We start from the raw sequence: 20139 nt of genomic DNA on the forward strand, positions 1-20139 counted from the left end.
TTTTTTTTTATAAGGTACAAATTCTACCCCCATGCTAAGAAAAACAAAAAAAAAGTTTTTTTTCAACCCACCCTAATATATATGTACTTATGTATGTATATGTAATTACACAAATAATTGGAGGGGTAAGTAGTTGGATTTAGTTACTTTATTAGTTCGTTTAATTAATTGGAGATGATACAAACATTTCATTAGTCGAAATTAATTTTTGTTACATCGTGACTAGTTACGTATCAGTAATACCTATTGAGCGTAATTGCTAAATAAAATTTATAAATTTACATTTTGAGTTAACTAAATAATTCATATATATATTTTTTTTTTCTTTTTTTTTTTTTTTTTTTTAATATAATTATTAAAATATTTATAGATATAATTTTTCAATAATACGATTTATAAACAATATAATTGCACATTGCAATAATTTAAAGTCTTTAATTTTTTTTCTAATTTTTAAAAATAATAATCACCTTCATTTATAATAATGATAATAATAATAATATACATGAAAAAAATCTTTAAAAGTTTGTCAGATTGCGAGGTAACTTTCAAAGGCTTGTAACAACTAAAATATTGACTTTACAAAAAAAAATCTCAAATACTTTTTTGTAGTAAATTTAATTCTCAACAAAAAAGGTTCTCACAAAAATCACCGCCCAAGTACCGGTTCAAGAGTTAGCGGCGTTTAAAGAGCAGTCTACATAAACATAAATATCTATCTATTTTTTTCTTCACACATAAATCTTTAAACACCTATTATATTATATATCTTCTGAAATACTACTTTTACAGTAATTTTACTGAGGACCTTTTTTGTAGGAAATTTAATTCCCTGCAAAATGTTTCCTTTGAACTTTTTTCTCACGTCAATCGTTTAGCAGCTACGAGCGTTTGAACGCTATCACAAAAAGCGCGGTACTTTTAAATCTTTAAAAAACGTTTTTCAAATATTTTTTTTATCTAAAATAATAGTCTTTTCTAATCATCCTAAATCACCATAAAGACTTCGAACTTGTGACTCAACATGTGCGTTTCCGTCCCCTTTTAAATATTATATTCACACGGAAGAAAAAAATTTAATAATAATAATTATTATTATTATTTAAATATATTAATTATTAAGTTTAATTATTTAGATTAGACATCTATCTATAAATTCATTACTCAGTCATCAAAGTGTACGGAAGTGAAAGACAATTATTAATTATCAATAATCAATTGATAACTAATCATCAATTCTATATTTATATATATTTATATATATAATTTAATAAATTATTTTAATTAATTAAACCAAGGAAGCTTACAAATAAAAATAAATTAGTTATTTTATGTTAATATGTTAATATTACATTAATTTAAAAATAAACCTCCTTGAATTTAATTAACCAGAATAATTAATAATTATTATTTAAGTTAATAATAAAAAATTTCTACCTATCCATGAGATTCTTAACAGCATTTTGTATGGCCCGAGGCACGCATCTGGGACACATGATTTCCATTTTACAAACCCGGCTCAGCATATTGCCCAATGATTGTGCAGTACAAGGTAACGAGAGTGGTTGAGTCATCAGCAGCTCGGCTTCCATACTCGGTATAACTTCAGACTGATAAATCGACATGGGAAAATGATGGCCGCATGTAAAAACAATAGTGTCCTCCTCAGACTCCAAGAATCTCGATACCTTTTCGGGATCTTTTATGTGAATGAAAGGTCGCGGGTCGGTTGATTTTGTTGATATTGCGCTTATTATTCCCTCCATCATTTGCTCAGGGGACTTGCTCTCCTTGCCCGCGTACCCCACGGGCCCATAATTCTTGGCGGTAAGTAGGGACAGCAGTTCCACGTACTCCAGAGCAGGCTTACCGGTGTCGATATGATGGAGCAGCATCTGGCAGACTTGGAGACAGAAATTTGTCGACACATAGTTTATTATCTGGGAGGAATCATTTTTGTTGGTGTCGTCATCGCTCAGTTGATTCTGACAGAAGACCAAAAGACCAAGAGAGTAATAGAGTTTGTTGATATGCTCGAGTAAAATCTTCTCAAGACTCCCCATTGGCAACTGGTTTTTAATCCAAAAATCAAAAATTGTCAGCAGAACCTGACGCATTATTTTTTGTGCGCTTTCGTCTATTTCGTTTATGTAAAATTTTATAACATTTGAAGCGTCTAAAACAGAATTACATATTTTTATATCTTTATCTTGATTAGCTAACTCTTTATTAAGTAAATCTGCTGATTCTATATGATTATTATTAGGAAGATTAAGATTTATATTTTTATCATCGCGATGAGATAGAGCTTCATTGTCATCAAGCGCGTCTTCAGTAAGATCTAGAGAAATATCTTCGCTCTTGGTGTCTTCGCAAAGTTCTTCAGAGCCTCCCTGACAATCAAAAGTATGAAGTTCCTCAACTATGCTGATACTATCCAGGGATCTGCTGATCGACATCTTCATTCTCTTCTTTTCTTCGGACTCCTCTATAGTCTCGACCAAATTCTTCTCCACTTGCTTATCAAACAACTCAGTATTCTCCTTAACTTTCTTTACAGTCTCGGGAGATTCATCAACTGCAAATGGCCTTAGCTGGTTCAATTCATTTGCCTGAGTTTCATTCCGCGCATAGTACTCGGGATTGACAGTTTTCAGCTGATAAGCCAGAGCTATAGAGTAATTTTGCTCTAGCAGAGCTAGCTTTGATCTCGCTTGATAATTACCCAGCTCGTCGCACTTATCCATGATCTTGGCTGCGTCGTAGAGTCCATTGAACTGCTCGAGCACATAGTGGAGTGTAAGTTCTCCGTACGATTTTTCAACGAGACTCAGAGGCCGCACCCGACCCGCCAGTGGGGTAACGTCGTAGCTCTGATAAGTGATGATCGGAGTGGGAATATTTGGCACTTGACTAGGCGTGTCTTGGACCACGTGCGCGCCATGGGGCAGTCGTACGAGTCTTTTTGATGATTTTATCAGCACTAGTTTCTCTGCGTTCCCGCTGTTGGAGTCTTTGTTCGGTGGGCGACCTAATTGGGCTGAGTTATATGATCCCCATGCTAAGACGGTACCGCCAGGTTGGATAGCGATTGTGAATTCACATCCGCAGCACACGCGCACAGCTTTTATGACTCGTTTGTTGTTTTCTTGAGAATTATTTTCGGATGAATTGCGCGGCGGGACGTGGGCAAGAACTGATACTGGATTGTAGAGTAGAGGTGTAGGGATTAGAACGTCTTTGCGCGTCCCATTGCCAATTTGTCCGTCAAGATTTCTGCCCCATGTGTATACAGTTCCGTCTTTAGTTAGCAGAGACGAGTGATGACAACCAGTAGATATTTGTATGATACGCCCGTTTACAAGACTGGTGTCCACTAAAACGGGTTTTAAATGCGTCTGCGCTTCTTCTAAAAGTCCTAAATTAATGTCACGTAGACTTATCGTCTTAGGAACGTTGGGACAATTCAATTTACGTTCGTTGACAGTCTTGATGGCCAGTTTCTCTATAGACGATAGCTTGTCATTCGACTGGTCGTCGATTGCTTCAAAGTCCTCGAGACTCTCGGCGTATTTTTCAGCGGCCGCTTGGAACTCCATCATCTTGGTCTTCTTTTGTGCTTGGGTCTGAAGTCGCAGAACCTGGGGACTGGATCCCCAGGTGTAAAGCTTGTTTGTCGCACTGACAGCGAGGTTGTGGAAGTAACCAGAAGCAATGTCTGTCATTGGTTCAGGTAAAAGATTTATGACAACTGGTAATGATGATTTAATATTATTACCGGTGCCCAATTGTCCAAAAATATTGCAACCAAATGCGTAAACTTGTCCTTCAGCAGAAAGGGCCAGTGTATGTGCGTGTCCAGCGGCAATTCCGCGAATAATGATACCCAGAAGTGATGACACCACTGTAGGAATATTTTTTTGCAGAGTGTTTCCGTGTCCCAGTTGTCCGTGGACGCCCCAGCCCCAGGTGAAGACACGTCCATCCATAGTAAGAGCTACCGAATGATACTGACCAGTAACAGCATCAACAATTATTTCTTCAGCCAGTGATACAATCATCTCAGGACTAGGAGTCTGCAGCAAACGTCCAAGACCCAATTGCCCAAACTGACTACCTCCCCAAGCATAAACGCCATTGTTAGTAACTGCCAGAGTGTGACAACGCCCGCAGGAGACACTCAAGACCTCCATCTCTAAATTCTTAAAAACAGTGACCGCTTGCGGTGGCCCATATCTTGAAATTGTTGGCCCAGTGCCCAGACAACCTTGTGCGGAACTGCCCCAAGTGTAGACGCTGCCATTTCTTATCAAAGCCACGTGGCCGTAACCAGCTGCCAGCAGCCTCCGTTTGAAGTCAATGTGCTGCGTAAAATCTGTGAAACGTTTTTCAATTCCTGGTAGCGTTGTCCGAGCCACTAGTGCCGGGTTGTGCTTCAATGTTGTTGAGCGTTTGTTGATCAGAGTAAGCAGAGTCAGGATAAAAGTCTCCAGGATTTCTTCTACAAGAGAGCCAGCCTCTTCGAGCATATCTGAGGAATCCAGAGAGTCGCACTGGCTAGACTGAGAGCCGTGCGAAGTCGTGCGACGTCGAGCTCGGTACCGAATCAGCAGAGGTCGGAAAGCAGGATTAGTTGGGTCGTAGAGAGTGACCAAACGTTGGAGAACAAATGCCTGAAACTCAGCAAGATTCGAGAGGACAAACATCATGTGGCTCTTAGCTAGTGACGGAGTGGCCAGCATCGATTGGAGAAGACTCGGCTCGCTTATGCAAATCAGCAGTCCATATTTAGTGTTGAGAGGTGTATTGGACATACTCACCGGGTTGTAAGGTTGCACTGTCTTCATGAGAACCTCGCAGACTTGAGCATACAGGCCTCGCTGAGTCGCCAAGTGATGCAGAACCTTCCAAAGACTTGTCTGTCCCACTACGTCCACTACCCATCTCTCGTCATAGAAAGTATTTTTTGATAAAAAGGTGAGGAATTCTTTGTACAGGCTCTTGGACTCTTGATGTGTGGCCCGAAGAATCAATTCGCTGAATGCAAAAACCGCGAGATTAGACAAATGGATTCTGGTAGTCGTTGTCAGTTCAGAGACTGCTGGAGGCGTGAGACAATGAGTCAAGCAGCCCAGTAATTTCTGCGTGTGTCCCGTAGCTGCGGTCTTCAAAACTCCCTTCAATAGACGACAGCGTGATAATTTATAGAGCGCAGCCGCTTCACTAAATCTACTATTGGTCAAGTGGATGTCACCAGCAGCTTCAAACAATTGGGATACATTGAGACCAAAGACGATGCCCAAACGCGCGGCTTTCTCAATATCAGATTTACGTTTCTTTAATGCCAGATCAATGAAGACGTTGAGCAACGGCTTCCTGAGAATAACTTTATATACACCGTAATTAGTTACTATTATACAAGTATCTACTAGTGGTACTTCTATATTGAGATCATCTATTTTACTTGGCAAACAAGATTTATCTTCTTTGGAATCACTACTACTACCAGCACTACTACCGCTATCCGTATCTTTATAATCCGTTGACCGATAAATACACGTTATTAATTCCTTTGAATCTTCAAATTTAAATCGCGCTACTGTGGCTTCCTGATTGTAGTCGCCTTCATCTCCAATCTTCGTTTCCGACAATGAGCAGGACACAATCCAGAGCGACCGACGATGAGGTCCAGTCACGAAAAATAGCCGCTGGGTCAGTAAAATATCCGTGCAGAGATCTGGCATTTTGTACATGTGATAAGGTACCACTGATATATCAGTACCGTGTATTGTGATGTGATTAGAACCGGCACAGTAAGCCGTGTATAGATGCTGGCCTTGTCTCGTGTACTGCGGAGACAGATAAATATCTTCCAGCAGAGGTTCAAGAATCAAAGTGTCTCTATTGCGAGGCAACAGCTTCGGCGATGCTTCCAGTTCATCAGTTCCGCTGCTACTCTCACTGTCACGGCGCAAGTTGGTAGCATTTTTATTCCTCGACTCGGCCAACTTCTGTCTTATTATCGCCAGCTTCTCTACGGACAGCTGCTTCAATCCTTGGAGCCTGGATCGTGGCGGTGTCTTGGATTCCTCTTCGTACCTCGAGTGAAATGAGGAACCAGTCCGCGTGTTAAGTGGGAAAATACAATTAGTCCGCTGCTCGAGGATCATCCGCCACTGCTGATGCGTCTTGGAGGTAACCAGCAGGGAAACTATTTCCAAATTGTTGTCCTGACAGATGTAGAGACTTGCAATGCTGCCATTTACGCGGGCTGAGTCAATCCACTGCCCGTTTTCTAGGTTTATAAAAATTATCTCTCCTTCCTCGGTACCTACGATGCCTATGTGGCTGCATTGCGTCACTCCCTGCCACCAAGTCAGCGCACTAGGTCTACAAAATAATTAAATTATAATAATAATCGACTATCGAGGAAAAGAAGCAATAAGAGTTGTACTTACTTGGAATAAGAGGACTGGTGATCAGCTATGGAGAGCTGAGTGGCATCGTTGACAGACCACTTGTGATCTATCGTCTGGCGATCGTCCAGCAAAGCCACCACTGGAATAATGTACAGAGAACCGTCTACTGTTGCAGTGAGGAGCCACGATCCCGTTGGATCGAAGCAGAGAGCTGCTATCCCACGATTTGGTGCTCGGTACCATGGTATCCTTTTAACTACTGGCTGCTTATTGACATCCGACTGATAAAACAAACCGATGTCTGTATGATGGGTTGAAAAAGCCAGCAACTGCCGACGACCTATCTCACAATAAGCGCTCTGATTAATTCCAGATGCTTTAATCAGGCATTTTAACTCGAATAATTCATCATTCATGAGATTTATGACAGGTTTTGAGTCATTGTCAGTAGATTCTTCAGCCATTACACTGTTGTAAGATTTCTGCTGATGTTTTGTGCTGTATCAGAGATAGAAGACATTGGTTATTATTTATACTTGCGTGAGAAGAAAAATTATTAATTAAATTATTTATTTTACCGTTTGATGTTGATGACTTTACGGCTTTACTGGGAATACCCATATTTTATCATATAATTTATTGACTGCTATATAAACAAAGGAATACTTGTCACTGTAAAGGTTCAGCTGGTTAATTGATTTTGTTAAGTAATTGTTTAAAATTAATGTTTGCAATAAAATTATTTATTTACTTACGATATTTTGATTCTTGGAGGATCTTTTATCACGGATATAAAAAAATATAATTATAAATAGGCGGAGAAGCTATTTGGTTTGCAGAAATAAAAAAGTTTACGAATGACTAAATAAATGTCATCCGACCCTCTAATGTCAAATTTTTGAGGTTAATAAATTTCTTTTTTTATTATTTCCATCGAATGTTTGCCAGGCGGTGGTAAGGAAGAAATTGATTGAAGACACATCCTGGAGAATTTTTAAATTTAACGATGAAACGATTTTCGAATTTCTCCAACGCTGAGGCTTTAGAAATGTAAAACAATAGGAGTTAAGTGGAAAGAAAAGAATTTTTCAAGCCCTGGACCCTCCACAAATCCATCTCGATGTCCATCACCTCTATGGGTCGATCGGTATTTTTTTCGATATTCTGACTACTGATTGTTATCTTTCATTATTTTTTAAGCTTTCAAAATGTAAAATAATGGATATTACTCGCAGAGCTCGAAAATGTATTCACAACAATATTTCCGAGCTCAAAGGGCTCAGAAAGAGCGGGAAGTTTCGGAGCTGCCCCGCAGGGTTAACCGATAGACCGATTTTTTTTTCGGGGATCAATTAAATTGAAATCAATTTTAGATCATCCGTAGGCACGAAAATAAGTAAAATAAATTCAATTTGCGGTGAAAAAAAATTTTTAGGAAGCCCTAGTCCCACTGTAGCATCTTACAGCAGCTCACAACACAAAAGTGGCCCTCTGAGGGGCCGACCCATCACCAAATTTTTTTTTTCGGGGATCAATTGGCTTGAATTCAATTCTAGATCTTCCGTAGGCACGGAAATAAGTAAAATAAATTCAATTTGCGGTGAAAAAAAACTTTTTAGGAAGCCCTAGTTTCACTGTAGCAGCTCACAACACAAAAGTGGCTCTCTGAGGGGTCGACCCTACAGCAAATTTTTTTTTTGAGGATCAATTGACTTGAATTCAATTCTGGATCATCCGTAGGCACGAAAATACGTAAAATAAATGCAATTTGTGGTGAAAAAAAATTTTTAGGAAGCCCTAATCCCACTGTAGCATCTCACAGCAGCTCACAACACAAAAGTGGCTCTCTGAGGGGTCGACCCCACAGCAAATATTTTTTTCGGGGATCAATTAACTTGAAATCAATTCTAGATCATCCGTAGGCACGGAAATAAGTAAAATAAATTCAATTTGCAGTGAAAAAATACTTTTTAGGAAGCCCTAGTCCCACTGTAGCATCTCACAACAGCTCACAACACAAAAGTAGCCCTCCGAGGGATCAATCGTGAGAAATAAAAATTTTTTAAACCATTATCGTATAAATTCGGAATCCAATAACCAAATAATTTTCTACTCAATCCAATTCCTCAATAAAATATTCCGTTTATATATAAAAGTAAAAAATATTTACAGATCGCTCCTTCCATATCACCGCTGCAATTTTTGTCTCTAGTTTGATGACAATTTTTGGCGCCTGCGCGTCGTCAAGATCACCGAGTTGCGCGCGCAAGTGAGCGCGCGCTTATTAACGGTAAATGCCGCGCAAAATATACCAAAGATGTCGTCTCATGTAATTCGGCATTTTCTACAACATCCAACATGCCGACGATTCGTTGCATGTGAAGCCGCAACCCACCACTAGCACACAAGCCCATCTGTCCCACACACGTCTAATTCCGTGTGCACACATGCTCACGTACGTCGAAAAACTCGTATGTGTACTCGTAGCTTCGGGGAGAGAGAGCGTGAAAGGAGAAAGAGAAAAACGTCCAAGCATCAGCTCAGCTCTGGTTTAGGTTGTCGTGAGGTTTTGTTGTGTGTCTAAATAAAAATTGTGTGTAATTAAATAAATATATATTTGTACGTTTCCATGTTCGTAAGATAGTTATCGAAACCCAGCACACAAGTATTACAAGTCAGATCGCATTTAATTAACAGAACGTGTGCACTGTTCGTATCGCTAAATAATAAGCGGTTAGGGCAGAATTAAAATATTTTTGTTGGCTCCCAATACGCAGTAATGTCGGTGGAATCGCTCACCGACTCCGAACTTCGCAGCAAGCTCGCAGAATATGGATATCCTGTCGGCCCGGTGACCCAGACTACCAGGAAGATCCTCGTCAAGAAGCTCAAGAATCTCATCGAATCACGAGGCGCCGCGGGATCACGTCATTCACTCCTCGCCAGGTAAAATTAATTTATCTACATATACTTACTCATTAATTTTACTTTTTTTTTTTTTAATTTCGCTATCGCCGCTAGTCTGCTAAAAAAAAATTACTCATGTTGGCGCGGCATGTCAGCAAATAAATAGGACATAATTACTTTTGCTATTTTCATTTATTTATTTATCATTTATTACTTCGAGGAATCTCGGTGATAAATAAGCCATTAAATTAAATTGAATTGAATAATAATATTTTATTTATTATAAATAGATACAGCAGCGATGATACTGATGACGACACCGCGTCCAGCACGACGAGGAAGAAAAAAGCAGCAGCGAGTAATCGTCGACAGACGATGGCAAATCCGATGCCGCCACCGGCACCCGCGCCACCGGTTACCACGACTATACCATCACGAAGTCCGTCAAAACGACGTGCTGGTTCACGGACTTCTGAGTCTAAAGAAATCGTTGTACCGGACTACGACGAGCCAACGAGCAATACAACCTCTTCAACATCCTCACGTGTAATTAAAAACGTTACCAAGAAAGTATCAAAGTCCTACAAGCTATCGACGATCAACGACGGCTTGGAGACTGGATCAGACTCAGATATTCCCGAGGAACCAGAAAAATCATCAGCTAAATTACAAAATGAAAAATCGTACTCGCGAAAAGATCGAAGCTCAGCTGACGTCGAGAGACCGACTAAATCTTTTGTTGAAAGACCAGCAAAGTCTTACGAGTCGACGAAATCGTACGAGCCAATACCCAGAGTTTCTCTCACACGAGAAGAAAAATACTCAGTGCCTCTATTTAAGCCCAATATATCTCCAATAGCTCCAGTCAAAGAAGATAATTATAAACGCGATGACACAAATGTTAATGAGTTGCTTGCCAACTATGAAAGTCCTTTCTTGTCTGAATTCACTCGCAGACTCAGTTCTCAGACGAAAACTAACGTGATACCATCAAGAACTTACAAAAGTAAGTACTGAATTTTCATAATTATTCATTTTATTTATCATATTATTTATTTATTTATTTATTTTACAGGTACCGGAGTAAGGTCACCACGTCTAGAGAACAAAGACGGAGATACCAACGGACACTTTCCATCTCCAAAATCATCGTACAGTTCTCCAAGTTCTAGGTTCTAATTTAATTTATTTACTCACTTACTTACTTAGTTTATTTATTTCGCATTACTAAAGGATAATTATTATTATTACGAAACAGATACGTGTCTTCGTCGAACGACAGACCTCGGGAAGTGGTAACCAGGAGCTACAAAGCGCCAGTTACCAAGGAAGACAACAGAAACAATCAAAACATGGTCTCCATGATACTCGTAATAGTACTGGCTCTGTTCTTCGGCGGGCTGGCTATTGTTTACTTGGGTCTTGGTGGTAAATCCGAGACCGTACCGTCACTTCCGATGGGTAGGTATCAAGATTAATTCACAAATAATATTTAAAAATTTTTAAGTATTTATGAAAATAAATAAGTACATTATTATCATTATTATTACTATTAATAATAAGGTGTGGGTACAGATTAAATATTTAAGAACATAAACTCTGATTATTGTTGATTATAAATTATTTTTCTGATCAACTGATAATGACTTTTGGCGAGTTGTTATCATTTACAGATTACTCCGATCAATTATTATTATTATTATTATTATTAGAACTAATCAGATATTTTTTGTGTGAATTATAATTATTTTAGTGATTTTTTTTTAATACTTTTTTTTCTTTTTCATTAAATTCTTTACACCGTGTGCATTAATATTAAAATAAGGGCATAAAATCGATGCAATCATAATTATTATTGTTATTATTTTTTTTTTTAATTAATTTCTATTAATAAATGTGATTGCTAGATTAATTTATGTAATTTCTTTATGATTAATAAATATTGTATGTCTATTATTATTAGTTCAATATTTTCTTTCCTTTTCCCTTTGAGTTTAAAAATTCTTTATTTATTTATTTATTTTTTTTTTATATTCAATTTATTTATTTACTAGTTAGTTAGTGATTGGTCTAGCCGATTTTATAATATCGTGGATTGTTTTGTAGACATTGAAGTACCGCTCTGTAAAAGTGATCACGACAAGCCAGGCGTTAATTGTATACTTGAGGAAAACGTTGAGACTGTGATGCAGCTGCTGAAAAAGCTAAGGCCGATACTGACGAGGAAAGCTGTAGCCGCAGCCTGCGAAGATTCCCATCAACTTCCTTATCTCACAGACTCTGATATCATCAGTATGCTCAAGAGTCAAAAAGTGGTAGGTCTTTAAATTATTTTATTAATTAATAATGCTACTTATCTTGACTACAAAACGGAAGTTATACAGTCGAGATTGCAAAAAAAATTTACTTATCTTATCTTAATAAAAATAAATAACTATTTTTATTTTACAGAAAGAATTAGAAATCACGAGTGATCTACACAACGCTCAGCTTCTTATTTTTGAAAATCCTAAATGGGGGATTTCTTTGATTGAAGTTGAACAAGGAAAAGATCTTGAAGAATCTGTTTTTGATTCAATGGTAATTTTATTAATTTGGATATTAAAAATTATTGGATTTTATTAGGAATTACAATATGAATTTCTATTACAGGAAAATGTATTTCAGTCAAGGTTGGATAATAAAGTCGCGATGGTGATGTTAAATCCCGAGTTACCAATGATGTGTATGATAAAACAAAAAATAATGAGCATATTATCAACTCTATTGATTATGATTGCCGGTAAAATATTGACTGATTATTTATTTAATTTATTGCACGATTATTTGTCTGTGAATCCTGCACGATGAACTTGAATATCCGCAATACATTTATTTATTTATTATAAATATTATGTATGTCCTAGTAAAGCAATTTTACCTCTCCTATCACTGCCTTTTATTCCTGTCTATTAAATAAATAAATCTATAATTTTTTTTATATTAAAAATATATTATTCAGGAGTGACGATGATATTCGGCGGTCATTTATTCGTACAGTGGTACATTAAATACAAAAAGTCAACAGAACGAGAAGTATTCCAGTTGGTGAGCGAAATAATCAGCATGGTGGAGTTGCATCACCAGAGCGCGATGACCACGAGTCCCGGCGGGACGCAAGAAAGTTACCTGGCGATAAATCACGTTCGCGATAATCTGATCCCACCGAAGGACCGCAAGAAGATGGCGGGTCTGTGGGAGAAAGCGGTTAAATTTTTGGATGAGAACGAGTCGCGGATTCGCCGTGAGGTCCAGCAGGTATCAGGTGAAGAGTTCCACGTGTGGCGCTGGCTTCCCAATGTCAGCAGTTCACCACCGACGACACCCGTCATCAAGAAGACCAAAGTCTGGCAAGGAAATGCCTTTGAGACCATGGAAGGTTCCGTCAATAGTCTCACGTGTTCGCCTACTCCTTGTTTAAAAATTCGTCACATGTTTGACCCGGATGTGTATGTATTTTATTTAGTACTTTCAATAATTTATTGCCGATCAATGATTATTTCTAATAATAATTTTTTTTTTTTATTAGTGAATTTGAAGATGATTGGGAAATAAAAGTTCAAGATGCGATTCTAGAAAAATGTGGCGAAGGTGTTAAAATTCTTCATATTAGAGTTGATCGTGGTAGCCGTGAAGGATGCGTATACATGAAATGTTTTTCACAAGAAGATGCTGGTAAAGCTTATCGTGCTCTTCATGGCTGTTGGTTTGATGGTAAATTTTAATTTCAATTATTAAATAATTTAATAAACTGTCCAGTTCTCCGCTCACTCAAAAATTATTTTTCAAACTTAAATTATCCGGTAACTGGGAAGTGGACAATTTATCACCCATGATGTCAACATCAAAGTATCAGTATTATATATTAATAAAAATATCTTTTTATTTTCAGGACATCTTGTAACTGTTAAATATTTACGACTAGAACGGTATCACGAACGTTTTCCCGATGCAGTGCGTTGTAATAATCCATTAAAACCAAGTAATAATCAACGACTCTCTATGCAAGCGCACTACTGGCAAAGTCCACTGGAAGCCAATTAATAACATTTTATTTAATAATTTTCACTGAAAGATTATTCAGTTTTTTTTTTATTCTAACGGACGTCCTACGCGATAATTAAATTAAAATGAAAAAACAAAGTATCATAATTCTGTATAGTTAACGATTTTAATGGAAACAAGTAATGACTTGAATTTATAAATTAATATTTTGAATTTGAATTTTATAATTCCAATTTATATCAAATATCGCGTATAATTAATTACTTAAATAACAGTTAAGCTGAGACTAAGATAATTAATAGATTAATAGACCAGCCCAGAATGGATCCTTAGTGGATTTAAAATAATTAAAAGTATAGTTCTTAATTGTAAAGAAAAAAAAATCTTATTATTCTGGGCGACATGTACAGTTAATCGTTTGCCTTCAGACTTACATCTCTTGTTTGTCACATTATTTTTATTTGTTCATCACTCTTAAATATAAATTAACTAATTAATTAATTAATAAAATAAATAATAGTTATTAATAAATAAATAAAAATATTTTAATGAGCCATGCGCTCGTATTAAAAATTTTTATTCACGCTACAGATTATTAATTTTTAAATTTTATTTTTATTCACAAAACAACTTATTAATATTAAATATAAATAAATTGTTGATATTGGTCTTGCTCGTGCGTAATTATAATTTTTACATAAAAAATAAGAATAAGAATAAAAAAAAAAAAAAATTAAAATTGTACCTGTGATTAAAATAATCAGGCTTATTTTATAATAAATAAAAATAAAAATAAAAAAAAGCCGATTGGATGTGATTTAATATCACGTACACGCCTTAGGTACATTGCATTTTTTAATTTTATATTTAGCGTTAAATACGCACATTTATTAAATTTATAACAAAATAAGACAATTAATTAAAAATATTTGAGTAAATAAAAATTAATTATAAATAATATTTGTACTGAGAGTCAATAATTTACTAATTAAATAATTGATAAGGTTTAATTTACAGTAATTACATTGTAAGTAGTCTGCGTATGAGCGATATTTTTCCCGGTTGCTATGGTAATTCGCAACAATAGTGTCATAACAATGAAGCAAGACATACATTTATGATACATATTAACAAATACACTCGGTGGTATTTTTATTGCATGTATTTAAAGAAAGTAGATTGTTTGATATGAATTTACCAGCACGTTCAGCTGGCCAATAAAAAGTTTAGCTGATTGTCACTGGGGATGATCGATTCCACGACGAGCTGCTCATAAACGGACAAACAATTGCACAGTTGACAGTAACTCAGTAGTCTTACAATTGATATATTTAATTACTTTAATGATTTAAACAATATTTTTATTTATCACTCATTTTTTTTTGTTATTTAAATCAGTGATTGATGTAAAATTAATAAACACTACTTGCTGTTTATTAATTTGATACACGAATATATTTTACGGCTTCAAAGTGTTTTGGATAATCAAAATTCTTCGCTACTTCAAAAATATGACAACTGCGGCTACGGCCGTAGGACCTAGTATTACCGAGAACGGTAATATTCATCAGGTAATTCAATATATATATATTTTAATCATAAATAATTGTATTTTTATGTCAGTTGTGAATATTCATTACAATAGAACTACTATTTTAAATTTAATTAATTCTAATTTTCAATTAATTTTAAATAGTTCTTATAAATATGAAGTAATTTTATTGAAAAAAAAAAAAAAATTGGACGGAAAAAATAAAAAAATTTAATTGAATAAATTTAATGGTGATATTAAAGGCATATAGGAATTACAGGTTCAATTAATTAATTAATTATTTAGTAAGTAGTTAATAATTTCCTGTATGAGTATATGTCAAGGTCAAATTTAAATCGATGCCTGCGTGAATGACCCTTGCAAATAATTGTATTTATATAACAATCCTTAGCTGTAATTTTGTGAAATGGCGTGGCATGAAATAATAGAGTGACCCTGTTACAATTTACCTCAATTTGAAGGAGATCTAGAGACTTCAATAGCTTGTATAAATAATATTTGAAGAAAGTCTTCTGCCAATAGACTAAGACGGGTTAATAAATAATGATGGCATTGACTTGGTTGTTGAAGTTCCTTGATCTAAAAAGGATAATTTAAGTTTAATAATTGCTGCATTGAACGGCTAAGGAGTTTGCTCGTTCAATCGAATGATTTAAATGATTAAATGCCTGGTGGAAGTAAGACAAAGGGAACTTGAATTTAATAGTTGTCAGTGTGAATGGAGGAGGAGCGATTGCTGTGTAAGTTTCTCTTTGGTAGTAATGAGTTATTTGCTGTTGATCAATCCTATCAACAGGTGGAATCTTTTAGTTGTTTATTTAAAAAGTATCCGATAAGTAATTGATTCGCGATAACAAGTACTTGGTAATATAAGTACTTAAGGATTAAGTAGTTTTGTTTTACTGTAAATAAGTTAAGTGCGATGTCTGAGATTGTTAAGTCCCCGCAGTTTGGACATAAATCTCCGGTTGAAGATGAAGAAAAAATAAATAAACCGGAACAGCCAAAATCAGATGAATTAAATAATAATAATAATAATGATAATAATGAGCACGTTGTTATTTATCGCACCACGAGTACACAAAATTCAAATAAAAATGATAGTTTTGACATAATTGAGTTGCCTCAAACATCAAAAGATGAAATGAATGGAAATTTAACGGATCCAATAACCGAAATTTTAGTCCCAGTGAGTTTTAATTAAATGATTGTGTTGTTGATTTAAAGTTTACAAAAGATAACAAAGAGGTGTAGCATTGAACGATCTCTGTTTGGTGATTGCAAAGGTCAATAGAATAAAAGCGGTTGCGATTAATACGATGACTGAATGTGCAAATATAATTAATTGAATCATTCTCATTTCTTTGTTTGGTTTATTTAATATACTTTTTGTCTAGGTAAAGTCACTGGATCCAAATCGGTATGCGACGAAGAAAACGATCGCTCAGGGAATGCTCGATATTGCTTTACTGACGGCCAATGCATCGCAATTAAAATATATTTTGCAGGTAATCTATTTATTTAATAAATAAATAAATTAATTTAATTAAGTATTTACATGACGTTATTGAATATAAGGTGGGAAAGCAGCATGAGTTTTACACGTTGATGCTGACACTGATCTGCATATCAATCGGACTCCAGGTAAAGTAATTAAATGAATTTAATTGTTAATAAGTAACCGGTAATTGCATCTAATTATGTAAATATATATCACTCATAAATCACTTGGCACGTGAATTTAAAATTTGGCACGCGCACTCGCACGAGCAATTGGTCCAGTTGTGGCAAATGTAAAGAAAAGACCAAAATACAAATGAATGTATCGCGCAGATCCTGTCGGGATTATTATCGCTGTCATTGAACCTTATGACCGACCGGAATATGCAAGACTCGAGACAAGGATACACCGTCGAGTGGATTGGAAGAATAAGAGTCGCCTTGAGCTTCATTGTGTTCTTGGATAACATACTGATAGCTACCTTCGATCCAATGGGTCTTTCCTCGCTCATTGCTATTGATTCACCGATCGACAATACTGAGTTGATTAACTAGCTTAGACTCCATTAATTAATTTACTAATTAATTATTAACAATAATTATCATAATAATATATATTAGACTATAATTTGAATGCTGGTCAAGTTGCACGCGCTAAGCAATTGGACCAATTGCTCGCCAAAGAAGAATCATAAATGCTTACGGAAAAGAAAAATTTAAAAAAAATTACTCAGGCCGCCGTGGGCATACTGTTCATCGTGGTCGGCGGATTGGATATTAATCGACGCAGGGATCAGTGGGCCGCTAATCTCATTAATGACATCATACTAATATCAGTATTTGTCATCAGTCTTACAAATGTTGTTATTTCTGGGTTCGGTATGGAGTTCAGTAACAAACCATTGTCTGAGCTTGTCGCTTATCGTAGACATAGTATTCTTAATGACGTTGATTACGATACTAAATAGCTAATACCGACATTTCATAATTATCTATATACTTTTTAATTTTTCATTTAATTTTTATCTTAGATATATCAATCACTCAAATTTTTATTTTATTTTTATCTTAACGTTGTTTTAATTTTTCGATTGATTTATCTAAATAATTATTTATTTATTTTATTTATTTATTTATTATTTAATTTTTTTTCTCGCCTTGTCATTACAATCAATGGACAAAACTTAAATTAAATAAAAAAAAGATTGCTCAAGGACTAATATGTCTACTGTTAGGTTCATCGTACAATATAAACAAAGAAAAAGACCACAGAACCGCAAATATATGGAACAATGTTGTTTTGTCAATGATGATGTTAACAGTCACTGTAAATATTATTATTTCAGTGTTTGAAATGCACGGCGACCCCGCGAGCGACAATCCTTAAATAACATATATATGGATAATTATATATATTTCATTATTTTTACACTTTAGTACTTTATTTTATACATTTACCAGCTAACTTTTTAAATAAAACAAATTTGTACTATAAAGTAAAAGTCCCAATTATTGACAGTACATTTATTTATTAAAAGTACAATCAATTGTTTGTACCTTTAATGGACCAATTATTAACATATATAATGTATATAAAATTCACAGTTTTTTGTTTTAAATATTTGTAACTTTTAAAAATTTTACAAGAAGTTGAGCGAATAATTAAATTGATGTCAATAATTGGGTCTTTTACTTTAACTCTTACGCAAAATGTCAATCAGTAGATTCACATGTAAAAAAAATAATAATAATAATAAATGTTAATACTAATGTTTGTCAATAAAGATCCTGTTAATAGTTTATAAATTATTTTTATTAACCAACTTACAGTTTAATTTAAATAATGATAATTTAAGTAAAAATATAAACGGGTCCGTAATCATTTTTTTCCACCTGCAACACACAATTATCTTCGCTTAGCTTCAATTAATTTAAATCCATCTTGAAAGCGTACTAAAATAACTCATCAGCTGATTAATAATAATAGTAATAATAATGTTAATTAAATAATTTGATTAAATCTCACCTTTTTTCCCGCCTTTATTTCCTCCCTTCGCGTCGGTCTTTACCTCAGATCCTTTTGCTGCCGCCCCTCCGCCGCCTTTCTTATTCTATAAATAAATATATTGATAAATCTGTCTAAAAAAAAAAAATTATTTATAATGTAAAAATAAAACGTACATCTCCACCTTTAGCTCCACCACCACCTCCACCGCCTCCTAAAAATTAATCACCAAATTACGCATTTAAATAAAGATTCAAATTTATTATTATTTATCAAATTATAAGATTATTTTTTTTCTTTTAATTATTTATGTATACAATTAATATATATAAATAAAATATTTACCTTTGCCTTTTCCCATATTTATGAAAAGAATTTTAAATAAATAAACTTTTGAATTTTGTTATTATAAATTATTATAAATATAACCACTGAACGTGCGTATGACTTTGGCAATTGCAAACTGCACTTACCTTTTGTTTCATACTAGCCGCTCAGCGCAATATCATAGTCTTCGTTGTATATAAATATATGTATAGGCATATATATTTATATTTCTTCTTCCTCTGATGCTCTGGCAATCAGTGCACCTGCACTCTATCAAAAGCTGTGACGATAGAGCTTTTTGCGATGACGCAGAAGCTTCAATACCAACATTCATATCTATATATATTCATTTTTTATCCAATATATATATATTAAGTATGACCTTGATTATTTTATTTATTTAAAACATTGTTCCTCATTTTATTGCCAACTAAATTTAGGTCACAACAATAAATTTAAATTAAAAATTTAAAATGACCTTTGTTTTAAAAACAAATTTATTTTTTTATTTGTATAAAAAATTATAAATATAAATAATGTGTATTAGATTATTGATTATTAGATACATTAGATGATAATTGAGTCGAAGCCGGAGAAGTAACACTGAAGGCCGCGACGAAAACATTTATAATAGTGATAAGAAAAACACCGACGACCACGTAATTATTTATTTTCTGAGCTTGGGGTGATTTTGACTGTCCCTTCATGTCGAACCGGCCTTTGAAGATCAGGCTGATGCCCACGGCGATCTGGAGCAGGAGACTGAAGACGATGAGGAAGACGATCAGAAAAAATGTGGGACTTTCGCGCTGGAACTCGATGAGATATCGCAGCTGATTGGCATTCGCAGTTATCAGGGCGACGTCCATCATCCCCTGGGCGACAGTTTTCTTGGCAGCAAAAGTGTGCTCCTGTCTTTGAGCACGACGGGTTCTTTTGTCAATGGTATCCATTGTTACGACGCTTTCTTTTGTCTCGATATTGACCTCCATTTCTTCTTTGTCCGTCTCATCTTTATTGTCGTTCTTAACTCCATTGTCTGATACTTGCAATGTTATCTCCTCCATTATTAGTTATTTGTAATTTAAATTTAAATAATTATGTATTATTTAATTATTTATTTAACACTGCACTTGTCAATCACTGAGTGAAATGATAAAGGAAAAAATTTTATCAAATCCGGACTAGATTCGCGGACTGGAAACCGCAAACTTGTTTATTTTTTTAATACTTCCGTTTTGTAAATAAATAATTATCATTCATTATTACCAATTATTAAAAATAATTTTTATATATATTATATAAATGAATATATACATATTTATTATAATTGATTATGATTATTTAAAAATAAATACCTAAAATACAGATAAATTTTTTTCTTA

General features: G+C 34.7%; 4 protein-coding genes across 10 annotated transcripts; 2 read left to right on the plus strand and 2 right to left on the minus strand.

The window, feature by feature from the left end:
* Positions 1–366: 366 nt before the first annotated feature.
* LOC130673595 (uncharacterized) lies at positions 367–7334 on the minus strand. Of its 2 annotated transcripts, none has more exons than XM_057478664.1 (4): positions 7175–7334; positions 6998–7091; positions 6459–6917; positions 367–6390 (listed from the first exon to the last, which is right to left on the minus strand). In XM_057478664.1, the coding sequence occupies exons 3-4, from the start codon at positions 6881–6883 to the stop codon at positions 1434–1436; spliced, it is 5382 nt and encodes a 1793-aa protein (XP_057334647.1). In that variant the 5' UTR covers positions 6884–6917; positions 6998–7091; positions 7175–7334; the 3' UTR covers positions 367–1433. The 2 variants fall into 2 exon arrangements, with proteins under 2 accessions (XP_057334647.1, XP_057334648.1); XM_057478665.1 differs by having other exon boundaries at positions 6998–7065; positions 7175–7326.
* A 1505-nt stretch (positions 7335–8839) lies between these two features.
* LOC130673047 (inner nuclear membrane protein Man1) lies at positions 8840–14328 on the plus strand. The gene is made up of 10 exons (XM_057477928.1): positions 8840–9365; positions 9617–10332; positions 10402–10498; positions 10585–10787; positions 11433–11641; positions 11778–11906; positions 11979–12108; positions 12328–12814; positions 12895–13079; positions 13258–14328. Exons 1-10 carry the CDS (start codon positions 9199–9201, stop codon positions 13407–13409), a joined length of 2475 nt encoding a protein of 824 aa, XP_057333911.1. The 5' UTR covers positions 8840–9198; the 3' UTR covers positions 13410–14328.
* LOC130673056 (ninjurin-A-like) lies at positions 13325–20098 on the minus strand. Of its 2 annotated transcripts, XM_057477947.1 has the most exons (5): positions 18773–20098; positions 18604–18641; positions 18449–18533; positions 18251–18315; positions 13325–15501 (listed from the first exon to the last, which is right to left on the minus strand). In XM_057477947.1, the coding sequence occupies exon 1, from the start codon at positions 19819–19821 to the stop codon at positions 19303–19305; it is 519 nt and encodes a 172-aa protein (XP_057333930.1). In that variant the 5' UTR covers positions 19822–20098; the 3' UTR covers positions 13325–15501; positions 18251–18315; positions 18449–18533; positions 18604–18641; positions 18773–19302. The 2 variants fall into 2 exon arrangements, with proteins under 2 accessions (XP_057333930.1, XP_057333929.1); XM_057477946.1 differs by lacking the exon at positions 13325–15501 and having other exon boundaries at positions 18218–18315.
* LOC130673053 (ninjurin-2-like) lies at positions 14804–18178 on the plus strand. 5 transcript variants are annotated; one of them, XM_057477937.1, is made up of 5 exons: positions 15507–16111; positions 16320–16430; positions 16501–16566; positions 16756–16964; positions 17044–17299. In XM_057477937.1, exons 1-5 carry the CDS (start codon positions 15845–15847, stop codon positions 17048–17050), a joined length of 660 nt encoding a protein of 219 aa, XP_057333920.1. In that variant the 5' UTR covers positions 15507–15844; the 3' UTR covers positions 17051–17299. The 5 variants fall into 5 exon arrangements, with proteins under 5 accessions (XP_057333922.1, XP_057333920.1, XP_057333919.1 ...); XM_057477939.1 differs by lacking the exons at positions 15507–16111; positions 16756–16964 and adding an exon at positions 14804–14941 and having other exon boundaries at positions 17157–17771; XM_057477936.1 differs by having other exon boundaries at positions 15513–16111; positions 16756–17299.
* Positions 20099–20139: the final 41 nt, after the last annotated feature.

The sequence above is a fragment of the Microplitis mediator genome, chromosome 8 (assembly GCF_029852145.1).
Source record: "Microplitis mediator isolate UGA2020A chromosome 8, iyMicMedi2.1, whole genome shotgun sequence".
NCBI lineage: Eukaryota > Metazoa > Arthropoda > Insecta > Hymenoptera > Braconidae > Microplitis > Microplitis mediator.